The sequence below is a fragment of the Cupressus sempervirens genome, chromosome 1 (genome assembly GCF_028749045.1).
Source record: "Cupressus sempervirens isolate cs-2001-9-10 chromosome 1, ASM2874904v1, whole genome shotgun sequence".
In the NCBI taxonomy this organism is placed as follows: Eukaryota; Viridiplantae; Streptophyta; class Pinopsida; order Cupressales; family Cupressaceae; genus Cupressus; species Cupressus sempervirens.
The window spans coordinates 165,745,621-165,759,729 of NC_143118.1; the positions used below are offsets into that span (position 1 = coordinate 165,745,621).

The following is a 14,109-nucleotide window of genomic DNA, read 5'->3' on the forward strand; positions in this document are numbered from 1 at the left end:
GATTTTTTCACTAAATTTTTTTTTTTCCTAGTGCTTCCAAAATTGGCATTAAATTGGAGTGCTTGCCAAAATGAACCCAATACAACTTGAATGGAGTCAATTTGAGTTAGTTTTCTCAAGCTATGAACATTTGAATTTTTAAAATAAAGATGGATTGACCAAAACAGTTGATTGGTCAAAGCTTAATAGGATATTGTTGACCTTTTCTATTTTTGGTCAAAATGATGGTTGAGGGATTTGAACCCTTGACCTTTCATCAACTACTTTATCCCCTTACCACTGAGCAAAACCTTATTTGGTGCCAATCATGTTTGAGTAAGATTGTCATTGAGATAATTTCAAAAGGGTAGGAAGGTTGGAGGTTTTGAGCTTGCATTCTCCAACCATCTGCCTTATATAACTACTCCCTTAACCACCTTGTTGACATTTCCCTTTTACAAAAGAAAATCTAGTTTAATAATTTAAAATATTGGCGACTATAATAAGCATAAATGGTAGGCTAGTAATTAGAACCATCAAACTATCATCCCCATAAGTTTCCTGAATGCAAAAATGTCGCCAAATTTTTGGGATAAGATAGGATAAATTTATTCTCAGCCAATTCAAATATGATAAAAACAAAGTCTAAAAATTAACCAAAAATATTTTGAAGAGTTAATTTGTCATGCCCAAAATACAGAGGGCAAAACTGCTCGTAAAACTTTTTTATTTATTTATAAAGTTAGGTTAAACACGCTACTAAGTTTGATATGTTTAATTCAGTTACGACATAGGTACACTGCAAGATAACAACCTGTTTCCCCTAACAGTGTCCTGACAATACCATTTAAGTTTATAATCAATGAGTATGAATAGATTGTTAAATCTGAACGTTCGTTATTAAATCGATTATTAAAATTTAAAACAATTAAGTTAAAGGTCTGAACATTAATATGTCTTCAAATTGACTCGTATGCTAATTAACGAACTAACTCAAAAACATAATTTACAACTAATTTAAAACATATTAAAATCAGCCATTAAACATTAATAATCAAAATATTAATGAACAATATATTGGAATTATTTGAATAACGAACTAAAAGAGTATAAGTCCAATTGTTTCATAGCATAGGAATCAAGAACTAATTTCTACTATAACATGTAATATAATTATCCAAACTATAATTAAACTTTATTCTAAAACTAAATACATTTAAAATTTATGATTTATTCTAAAATAATAATAACAATAATAATATAACTAAAATTAAATAAACTGAAATCTAAACTAAATCATACTAAGATAATTTATATTTAAAACATAATAATTAACTTTCTTATCAAATAAAACTAAATTTATATTAACCAAACTTTTACTAACATTACTTAAGAATCTAATATTTATTACAACTAACATTTATGAATATATTTTTAAAAAATTATTACTAACTACAATTTAACTAAAAATAAATATTAAAACAACAACACAAAAAAATAACCAACTAAATTAGAAACTCACTACATATCTAAATGATACTACAAAAAAATTCTAATATCTAACCAATACTAACACTTCATTTTTAATACTAACAACTTTATTACTATCACTAACTTAACCCTATGCAACTAAACTTTACTTAAAAACAAATAACTTTAAACAAAAACTATCATCTAACCACTAACACACTAATTACACTTTAATAACCCCTTAACATTACTAATCTAGCCACTAAACTCTACTCACCCTAACCCTACACACCTATCCCATCCACCAAGTAACTCCCACCTAACACCCATGCGCTTTCCAAAGTTGAGGCGCACTGCCCAAAGCGACCAACACTGACCCTCCCCTTGGTACCCATGTGAATAGCTCTCCCATATTAGGCGATCAAGGTAAGTGGTGGGATGTTTTTAAAAAGATTTTGTTTAAGTTTGTTTTGTTGACTTTTAAACCTTTTTAACCCCAACTTTCTGCCACCCACTAATCCCATTTACATGTCAGTCAAGTACATCGGGGTACGTAGGGAAGCAGTCCCAATCCATTTAATGCTTTTTTTTTGGGTCAAATAAGCCTATGCCAAAAGGGGTAAGGATTAATGATTTAAAGTTTTGTAGTTGTTTTCTTTGTCTTAAAATAAGATAAGATATTTAGATATTAAAAAGTATTTTTCTTTTTCTATTTTAAAAAAATAAATAAATTTAAAGTAAGGAATCAACAGAGAATATTCTCTGTTATCAATTGAGAGAATAAATCATTTTTACCATACAAAATCCAGAGACTTTTTGCTCTAGGATGCATACTTTTTTTTTTTTCTAAATCTATTTTCCTAAGTATAGATTTTTTTCCAAGCAATGTGTTTTTATAACAAGGAGTATATTTTTTTTCTTTTGAATGGGTTTAAAACATAGGGTTCAATAGTTTTTTTTCACAATATTGTAAGAGTAAGTTTATCTCCTATTAAGCATGCAAATGAATCAAAGTTCCATACATAACATGATTTCTGCCTTAACATATTTGAACTTGAAATTTACATAATTGAATATCAACATTTTATCTATTTTTCAATACACATACATATAACTTGAAAATACAAAAAAAATCTCATAAACAAGGATCATACTCAATCATCATTTTATTGACCACCTGATTCAAAGGCTCTACCAGGAAAGAACCAGTAAGAAAACCCGACATCGTTGCCACTACAACAAAGGTTTAAATTACATTTCTACACAGGATTTTAATCCCGAGCATAATTGCATTTCAACAATCAATTTAAATTTCCTTCATGGCCCTAATCAAGGGATCCATATCATTATCTGCAATGCATCGCTGAGATTGTGGAGGGAACGAAAATTGACCAGGGACAAACAAACATAACAAGGAACAAAATCAGACATTCATATCCATACTAGGTTTTCACAACAGGATTCAACATTGAATCAAAACTAGGGGAAAGGTGGATTTTTCCAACAGGAGATGTCAGGCACAACACCAAAATAGGTGTCCAATCGGGGCTATAAGTCAAGAACTTCCGTTCTTCCATTCTTATATGCCAAAACTCATACGTGGTTTGTGCTGACAGGTAGGGGCCCATAACACCCTACCCTCTCTCCCTCTTCTCGTCCTGAGAAGAGACTCTACACTATTGGAGTCCAATTGAATACCTTTTCCAAAATTGGCCACTTCTGCCCTATCCAAGGGTGAGTAATGCCAAAACACCCAAACAAGAAAACTTTGAAAATTCAAGTAAAACATAAAGGAAAAGCATTCACAAAAAACATGTTTTTCAATCCTCCCCAAGCATACCCAACATACATACAAGCATACAAATGAACAACACAATAACATAAGCATGAAACATCATGAGCAACATGAACAACATGAACAAAGGAGATGAAGAACTCCTACCTTCACAAAGAGGTTATGGTAAAATGAACAAATTGAGAAGAGCTTTTCTTTCCTTGCCTTCAATCTTCCAAGACTTCTCTCTAAAAGTAGAGATTGGGTAACAACCAAAACTTCTAAAAAATGCCTCTAAATAAGATCCAAACTTAACCACCTAAAAAAGGCAATAACTTCCCCCACTTGCCTAAAAATTTAGAGGTTTCTAATTCAACTAAACCTAAGGCTAACCTCAAGGTGGGGTTAGGGTCATTCAACCCATGGTAACAACTTTCAATTTTCGCACTAAGGGAAAAATAAACTTTTTGAGTGACCATAAAAGTCAACAAAAGGGGCTAGGGGGGTGGAAAATGCCCCCAACCCATACCCATATCCCTTGGGTATTAAGATTTCATGATTTAGGGCCTTAGGAATTGATTTGGGAGCAAGCAAATGCTAGGAGAAATTTAGGACTTACTAACAACCTTCTGAAAGAAGATTAAACACTAATCCAGATTAGGGATAGCTAAACTTGATTAAAAATAGATTAGCAAAAAGGTCACTAACTTGGTCTGACTTAGATTCAAGGGCTACTTGGTTAACCCTAACTAGCATGCTAGAATGCCTAAACAATTCAAGAGTGTCAAGCGACACCATAAAAATACTATTACAAAACGTTAACATTTACTAAATTACAGAATGATACATTCATACATCTCACAATACAATTAAGATACAAACAACAAGGTTTCCATGAATGGCACATAGGGATCAGTTCCATTCCTCCGTCTGGTTTCTCGACTAAAATATCTTGCACACTCATTGCACACATCAATAGCTCAAGGAAATCACATGCATATATGTATATAACATATCAAGAGAATCTCATAAATTAAAAAATTCATCTTTTAAATAATCAGTCGTTTGTCTCATTCTACTTATATTCTCAATCATTAACATTGCATTATCAAAGTGTTAATTCTACATTCACTTATTTCATCAATATATATGTTCATAAATCATTAAATGACAAAATCAAATATCTGGAAGTAAAACATCACACAACATGAAATAACATAACATAATATGTTCAGTGTATCCGATAGTGTCTCGACATATTGAGTCATAAGTATCAAAATAATAAGGTATCACTATGCTATGATGGGTCAGGGCAAGGCCTCACATAATTTATGTGGGATTTTCGAGGAGCAATATTATTTTTGGCAGATTTTTTGTTAAATAAGGGAGATCATAAATCATTTGGTTAAACACCAAACTAAGTAAATTTAGTGTATAAAAAAGGGATATGGGCTTGTAAAGAGTTAGTATTGGATTTTGAGAGAAATTTGTTTGAGTGTTCTTCTAGACTTTAGAAGATTGTAATCTTTATTAGGAGAGAGCTTGAACCTAAGTGCAACCAGATGCTGACATATTGATGCCAAGCTATTCTAATTGTCTTGGGAATTGAACAAAAGATTAGAGACTCTACCTGGAGGACTCAAAGACATAGCTAAATCAATGAGCTTTGTGACCAATTCTCGTGTTTTCTTTGTTCTTCCCCTTCTCTTTCCTAATTACATTATTTTTTTATTTTAATATGTTGGCTATACTTTCATTTATGTATTTCAAAATATTTATAAGACATTCATTAAAACTTTTTTCATTATTAACATTCATATGCAATAGTCACAAATCCTAAAATAAACAAGTCATATTGAGATCCCCTAATAGCATGAGTGAACCAATTAATTCTAGCTTTGGTTTTGATACCTTAGGTTCTAAGGTTGTGCAACCTTCTAAGTGCATCTCTAGATCGGGTTAGGGATTCTAGAGCATCGTGATTGGAGGGATCATCTTGGATATTGTCCTCTTCCTGACAAAATTGGTCGGGGAACTCCGCTTCCAACCTCCTATTGTCTTTAGTTGTCTTTCTCCCAATAAATTTGAATAAATTCCTCAAAGTGATGATATTCTAAGACCATTTATCTAAAGCACTAGAATGGCTCACAATATAATTTTTATACCATCTTATGCTTCTCACTTTAGATTTAGTGTCATCTTCTTTTAAGAGGTGGGTGTTTAGGGGAAATCTATTACTTCTTTTCACCTCTTTATATGGCCCATCAATCAAAAAATAATGCTCACAATAGAGTTGTGATCTAAAAGTGTGATGACATGACATAGACACCCACACCATTAGAGCCCTTCTTAGAATTGAAAGTATCCTTACTCACTTGAAATCTATCAAACCTAGAGTATATTCACCTTTCTTCTTGTTGGAAATTAGACCAAGTATACCAAGTACCCTTAAATTTTTCTTTATTCCCAACAAGGGGTCTAATAGTTTAAGTTTTATGATCATCTTGTTGCTATCCCTAACTTATATTGTAATAGACGATGTTATGTATGTCTGTAATTGAGTCCTATCAGTTGTTATGTTGTCATTGATGTCAAAGTCTTAATTGGCTAGACACTATACTATATAATAAAAGTACTATATCATTTTATTGATGAAGAGGATTTGAAGAAAGTATGATGAAGGAAAATTTGATATGTAAGGTATTCAATGGGTACTTGAAGGAGCTGGACAATGATCATTCAATATTGGTTTGATTGTTATACAATCATGTACTATTGAGAAGTGTTGAAGATCACAAGCTTAACCAAGTCACAAGGTTAATGAAGGGAGACTGTATTCACAAAGTGACTACATTATTGCCTGAGCAATTGCAAAGAGGAATGAAGAACATGATATTGCTTGAGAAAGTCAGTATTAAATGAGTTATATCTTGCCCAAGTAAATGTAATGTTTACCGGATGACAACCAAACAAACAAGTTTGAGAAATTGGAATCTGAAGCTGACTTTTGATAGAAATTTGGAAAGTTCAAGAAGCTCTAACACGAGAGTCAAATTTTGTTGCAAGATCAACAATGTAGAAAAATCAAGAAGGATTTGATGAAGGAATTTGAAGAAGGAAAATGATGGACATAAAGTTCTATGTAAAGTTATATTTTCTATGTGTCTAAATTCATTATATGAAGGAATTCAGTTGTAAACCTAAGATTGAGGATTTTGATTAAGTCACAAAATATGGAAGGATTTGTAAGCATTGAGAAATCTATCTAAGAAGGAGAAAATGAAAATTTGGACTATTGATTTCATTATGCTAAGTTGTTGATCTGTGGATGCGAAGTTGATGCTAGAGTTGGAGAATTAATTGAAGGTTGTTGTGGAATTCGAAGTTGCTTGAAGTAGAAAGAGCCAAGTGATTCGAGTCGAGCAAAGCAGAGAAGAGAAGAATAAGAAGTTTGAAGAAGTCATAATCAACCAAATGAGTAAAAGGAAAACAAAGAGAAAGAACTGAGATCTGATCAAGCAAAGGTAGTTGCTACTCTTACAGATCAATTTATACTATTTACAATTTAACCATTGTAGCAAAAAAAATCTCAAAATTATTGAGTGGACCTAACAAGTCTATGAAATCCTATATGGTAACATCAATTAGTGGTGTTTGTAAGTCCTTTAAATTATACCACTCTTTTTGGTCCTAGACATGAAATAATAAGGTCTAGATGATCTTTTAGTGAAATCCTCTAACAAGGCCACTTTAACAAAGTGTATGTAACCTTTAAATAAAGATCACTTCAGAAGAGTGAAAGTACGATGAAGATAAATTTGATATGTAAGGTATTCAATGGGTAATTGAAGGAGCTGGACAATGATCATGTAATATTGGTTTGATTGTTATACAATCATGTGCTGTTGAGAAGTGATGAAGATCACAAGCTTAACCAAGTCACAAGGTTAATGAAGGGAGACTGTATCCACAAAGTGACTACATTATTGCCTGAGTGATTGCAAAGAGGAATGCCTAAGAAAGTCAGTATTAAGTGAGTTATATATTGCCCGAGTAAATGTGATGTTTACTGGGTGACAATTAGATGAACAAGTTTGAGAAATTGGAATTTGAGGCGGACTTTTAATGGAAATTTGGAAAGTTCAAGAAGGTCTAATATGAGAGTCAAATTTTATTGCAAAATTAACAATGGAGAAAAATCAAGAAGGATTTGACAAAGGAATTTGAAGAAGGAAAAGGATGAACACAAATTTCTATGTAAAGTTATATTTTCTATGTGTCTAAATTCATTATATGAAGGAATTCAATTGTAAACCTAAGATCAATGATTTTGATCAAGTGACAAAAGATGGAAGGATATGTAAGCATTGAGAAATCTATTTAAAGAGGAGAAAATGGCAGCTTAGACTGTTGATTTTGTTATGTTGAGTTGTTGAGCTGTGGAATGCGGAGTTGATGCCAGAGTTGGATAATTAATTGAAGGTTGTTGTGGAATTCGAAGTTGCTTGAAGTAGAAAGAGCCAAGTGAGTCAAGCCAAGCAAAGTAGAGAAGAGAAGAGTAAGAAGTTTGAGGAAGTCATAATTAACCAAGTGAGTAAAAGACAGACAAAGAGAAAGAACTGAGATCTGATCAAGCAAAGGTAGTTGCTACTCTTATAGATCACTTTATACTATTTACAATTTAACCATTGTAGTAGAAAAATCTCAAACTTACCGAGTGGACCTGACAAGTTTGTGAAATCCTATATGGTAACATCAATTAGTGGTGTTTGTAAGTCCTTTAAATCATACCACTCTTTTTGGTCCTAGATATGGAATAATAAGGTCTATATGATCTTTTGGTGAAATCCTCTAACAAGGTCACTTTAACAAAGTGCATGTAACCTTTAAACAAAGATCACTTCAGAAGAGTGAAATATGTTGCCAGTCCCAGGTGGTTTTTCCCTTAAGAGGGTTTCTAGGTTAAGTATTGGTGTCAAAATTGTGTGAATGTTATTCGTGTTGCAAGTTGATTTACATGTTGTACAGTTTACTACAGCTCGGTAATAACTTAATTATCACTAGGTGATAATAGGAAATTTACTGATAGTTGATAATGCAAGGAACAATTTGTTAACAATTTGAGAAGAAGTTGATGTTTGAGTTAAGTTATGTGTTGGATATGTCTACTGAGTAATTGGATGTGTTGAAGTTGTTATTGTTGATGTTTATGTTGCTTTGATGATGATGAAATGTTGAATGGACTGTGAGATAAATGAACATAACTAATTCACCCTCCCTCCCTCTCAATTATCTAACACTTGCACCAATAAAACTTCTCATTCTTTTCCATTTAAATCTAGTAACCCCATATTTTTCTTGAGGGCCCTTTATCATGTTGAAATCTCCCCTCTACAATATAGGAAATTTTCTTCAGGTTACACATCCACTTACATAGTTCTATCCTACTTCTATGCTTATTAGGTGCATATAAATTAGAAACACCAATTTTTGCGTCATTGCATTGAAGGGTGATCCAAACTATTCTATTACATGGAGAGTGATTCCAACCATAAATAAATTTCTTCCATTTAGAACCTAACAAAATAACAAGACCACCCATATCTTTTAGATGTTTTGTATAAAAGCACTTAGCATCTTTCTAGATGCATTTTAGACCAATGTCTAGAGTGAAGTCTACAACCTTAACTTCTTAAAGTAGGAAGATAATCAAGATCTTTTTACATCATCATAAACCTTTTAACAACATATTTTTGTCCCAAGACTCTAATCTCCTAACATTCCATGAGGAGTATTTTATATCAATGTACAACCTCGTGTATCTGTGTCCATGGGAGCTCTAAAACCCTTAAATAGGTTTGGGAGCTACTACCTAGGGTGCTTGGAAAATTTCATATTAGAGGAAGGGCTTGGAGGCCTTCCTCTCTTCCTTTTAGGATTATTATTAGCACCTTCTTTAACAAGTTGGGCTCATTCTCCTTATTCTCCTTACTAGTTTTTGACTTCCTCTTATTCTTCCGAGTCTTATAAAAAATAAATTGGAATAATCTCCCTCAACGTGAGAGGGTACTGTAGAAAATTTACATATCTCTCCTTATTCAAGTCCTTTATTACTAGGAATCATAGAAGGCCTAGCACTTGGTCCACTCCTCTATGAAGAGATGGTGTCAAGTGCAATAATGCCACTTTTATTAGATAGAGGATGAAGGATCTTGGGGGCGGGGAGTAAGAGATCATAACCAAGGAGTAATTAGACAACTTCGCTTCATAATCACAAACCTGCTTAAGGACATCGAGGTTGTCAAGGGATGCCTCAACATCAACCACCTTACAATCCTTCTCACTCGACACCCTTGGGTCAACCATGATCTCACCAATAGAAGGGTCATTACATCTCTTGGCCTCACCTTCACTTAGAGGAAGGGATTGAGGGATATGATCCATGTGATATTTTCAGGGAGGAGGAATAACTGATAGTGAAACCTCACTGGGCCAGGATGAGCCTTTGGTATTGAGCTCAACTGTCTTTTTAATCTTGTCAAGAGCCAATTGGTAGGTATTTCAGGTTCGGTTCTTGAGTCTAGGGTTCTCAGGATTAAGACCAAAATCAAGTGTGGAAGCATGGGGGAGGTCTTACAACTAATCCAAGGCATAATAATAAGTGCAAGTGTTTGCTTACTACTATTGTCGAAGGCAAATTTGAGGGTCTCTAGGGTGGCCATAATTTGAATAGAAGCCTTGGGTGTTTGAAACTTGTTCTCTAGATTAAACATATTATTAGTTTCCATATGTTTGGAAGGAACTAGAGCTTGGCTCTCTTTAAAGATAACACTCAATTTTTTGTGTGTGTGTGTGTGTGGGGGGGGGGGGGGGGGGCAGATTTCTTCTTCAAGAGGGGGCAAGCTTGCCTCATATGACCTTCACTTCTATAGAGGAAACACATGTTAATACCACCTAAAAATATAACAAGGCAAGCAACACCTTGGTCTTCCAAATCAATTTTTTTTTGCCAAGTCAAGACCAAGATTGATAGTAATCAAAACTCTATCATCTATGTGGGAGAGAAGACTATAGTCTTATTGACTTTGATAACTTTCCTAATTGGCTCTAGTACTTGGAGGATGAGATTCCATAAAGGGGGAAGACTATCGACAGTGAGCCATCAGGGAGATGAGAGGTATAGAATCTCACCATGGGTAGCATCAGGGGACCAAGACATGACTTGGAAGTTACATTACCCAAATCTCCAAAACTTACATTTAATAATCTCTTATTGGCTACTAGGGTTAATAAGAAATAACTCAAAAAGATACACTACCCAATTCTCCAAAATTGACGCTTAATGATATCTTTTTGACTACTAGCATTAATAAGAAATATCAGAAATAAACCTTTTTGAATCATTCAAAAGTAGGTAAAATGAAATCCTAGCTTATTACCCCAAATATCATATAATCAATCATGCAAAAAATCCCTAGAAGGTAACCTAGAACTCTTGAGCCACAAGAACGACAACCATTTATTTTATTCTACATTTTTTTGACTCAATAACAACAAACATTTGGAAGTTAGGTTTAGCAATAAAATTGTTGTTTGGGAAGCTCTTACCTCTAGTTCCTTAATTTTGTGGATTGGAGATTATGTTACTAGTTCGATGGATGAACTTGGTGCCTTATGGGATCTTTTGTTTATTTTTGACTACCTCTTTAAATGTTCGAACCCAAAATTGCTTTAAAATAGGGTCATGTGAGTTGGAATGCAAAGAGTTCCTTCGCTTGGGCAATTTAATTTCCGCGAATCCACTAAATGAATGTAGATAATACAAAATTGAATGCTTTAACTTAGAAGATGACCTTCTACATGTGAGGAAGACCTCCTTATAAACTCTACATATGAATTGCAAAATCTTAATTAAAAAACCAACCTAGTCAAGTCTAAATTGATATTCTAAAATAATTTATTTAAGATCCAAAACCAAATATTTTTATTTTCACAACTAAACTTCTCTTAACATTATCTTCTTATTTAATATTCTAGGGCCATCCTTTTCCTATAATGTCTATAATTTATGTTTAAAATGTTTTCTATAATGTCCAATTAATATAAAAGGACTATTCATGCCAAAAAAAAAAAAAACCAGTATTTTTACTTTCATAAAGTAATTTAGGTGAATAAATTCAGGACTGGTAAGAATCCGTGTTGTAACTTAATTACCGAGCACGTAAGCATCAAAAGATTTTGAGTTTTATTATTATGCGAAAAATGAAAACGACCGAAGTGATTGTATTTTAGACGACAGGGAAACACGTTTAACAGAGGTTCCATCTGTCAGAAGAAAGAGCAAAAATCTTTCGAAGGCCCATCTACATTTCGATCATTTCTATACCAACACAATTAAACTATATAATTTTCGTATTATTTACTAGTCTGTAGCTACTTGAAGAAGACATGTGCAGATATTATACAGGCGGGATGCTTTCGTTATTGAATAATGAATGATGAGTCGGGGTTCAGCAAAAATCAAGATAAAAAATGGGGCAGGCTTTACGCAGGGTGTCAGGGAAGGTCGCGAGTTCGAGTCCAAAGACATCCACGAAATCATCAGCACGTATACAAGATCAGAACATTCCTCAATCAGTGGTTAAAACTACTCCCTCAGAAATTATAGAAGCAAAGTCTGATAATTGGGATCCCAGTAAGTACTGCCTTATTATTATGATTAGTTTTTAAAGCGTTTTAACCTCATATTGGAAACCTTGATACACTTTTATAATCTGTTCTTGTTTAGTTGGAACGCCAAAAAGATAGTTGTCATTTACTAATTTTAATTATTATGCAAGTTTGGGGAAGATTGAAAAATGCTGTTATCTCGGATATTTTCTTTTTGAATGATTGTTGTTTTAACAAATTGCCCTGTGCTTGTATTGGATTCTCTGCATTTGGTCAATATATGGAGGGTTTGGTTGGTTTAGGCAGGGGTTCTATTGTGGGGCTATAGCTCTATTTTTAAGGTACAGGAGTTGGGGAGTTGCAAAATTATTTGAAATCTTTTTGCAGCTCCTTCTTTTCAGGCTTCTAAATTTGAGCAGGTGAAAATTGGGTGGGCTTTGCCCCACCAGCTTAGTAGAAATTTTTGCCACAAGTCAAAGATCTTTAGATTTTATTCCACCAACAGCACAAATTTGAAAGAAAATAATTCCTTACTTAAAAAAAATAAAATTGATTAGTTAGACAGTCCTTACATTTAGGAGCCGAAAGTTCAAGTTAAAATCTAATATAAAGTTCATGGGACGACTGACATTTAAATATTCTTGAAAAATCTCAGCAGCCACAGCTCTATTTAAAGGAAGCCCCAGCATTATTTGAGCTCTTTTTGATTACGATTCCTTGTTTTTCTATGCTTTTACTTGCTGTTTCATCGAGGAAAAATTACAATCTTGTCCTCAATGGCACCTGTTTTGGGACCCTTTCTAATTTTTATGTTCTTCTTCCTAAAGATAACATATTCTTAATGAATCCCAGAGCCAACAAAGTTGCTGGATTCTAATATTCAGTTGCTGTAATAAACAAAATGAGAAAATATGGAAATTAAGAAAAATCATTCAAAGTTTCCAAATTGCTCTTCACACAAGGGTAGCTGAAATCTGACTGATGACGCATCCCTCCTTGTTTAAAATTCTTTATCTGACCTTGAATTCCTTTCAGATATAAAATGTCTCTTTCTCACCTTCCACATTTTACTCTCAAAGTGCCTTCGATCACAACACTAATTTCCTTTTTTGGAAACACAGAAATTGACCGATTACAGCTTTTTGGCGAAACAGAAGAGGAGCACACAAAAAACAGAGCAGGAAGTGTTGCAAAGTTTTTGTCTTTTTATTTGACAGTTAGTTATCATTCTAATCGATGATCTTATAAATCCAAGTGGGTGCTATTTAGAATAGGAACTGAACAATTTAATTTAACATGCTATTTCAAATCAGACATTTGTAAAATGTAAGATCAACAGAACTCTTCTGTTCATCTCAATTTTCATTAATCGAAGATCTTAAAAATCTGAGTGCGTGCTAGTAAGAATAGGAACTGAACAATATGATTTAACATGCCATTTCAAATCAGGCTTTTCTAAAATGAAAGATTAACAGAACTCTTATGTTCACCTCAACTTTTATTTATACTGTTTGCTCCTTTTGCTGGAATCTTCCTGAACCTGAAAAAGTTGATTTTTTATGTTCTGCTGGTTGGGAGCCATTTGACAATCTTTAAGCATTTAAGGAAGAGCCTCTTTGGAGTAAGTATTTAAAAAAAATCAATCTCATTTTGTTCTCTGTCAATTTGCCATTTTGCTGCTGAACCTACTAGTGTTCTCTTTCCTAATCTGTGAATATGATTGAAGGATATTGTCATTTCTTTGACTGTTTCAAGAGTCCTGAATTGCACTCTTGATTTTCAAATGTTGCATCTGTTATAGAGTCATAGACTAGACTTGGTTCAGAGGCTAAGTAGCTTGAAGTTTTGAGTTCTTTTGATTATGGAAATAAAATCAAGTTTTGGATTTTTTGTTTTGCTTGGTTAAATTTTGGATGAGGTAATTTGCCAGCCTTCATTGAGATCTGGGGTAAGTTGTATTAGACTCTCAATATAATAAATCTAGGTCTGCAGATTTGTATACCCGGGTCACTCTCAGTAAATGCACATATTCGCTATATTACAACATCTCAACATGTCCTCTGGGCTCATGGGCTGCTTAATTAAGTGACAGAGATTTGAACCTGCATGATGTTCTTCCAAGAGAGTCCCACCACCACTGCATCATAGTATTTTTAACAAGCTTGCATTTTTTATTGGCTGCACTCTTCTTTGTATTTTAAGATTATGCAAACTAA

General features: G+C 33.4%; 1 protein-coding gene across 1 annotated transcript in view; it reads left to right on the plus strand.

Annotated features, from left to right (window-relative positions):
- The first annotated feature begins 11,426 nt into the window (after window positions 1-11,426).
- The window catches only part of LOC149576666 (dynein beta chain, ciliary protein), a 62,244-nt gene continuing 59,561 nt past the window's right edge, over window positions 11,427-14,109 (plus strand). Inside the window, exon 1 of the mRNA XM_089818866.1 lies at window positions 11,427-11,918. Coding sequence (XP_089674992.1) covers window positions 11,756-11,918 — 163 coding nt within the window. The 5' untranslated portion in view covers window positions 11,427-11,755. The remainder of the gene's footprint in view (window positions 11,919-14,109) is intronic.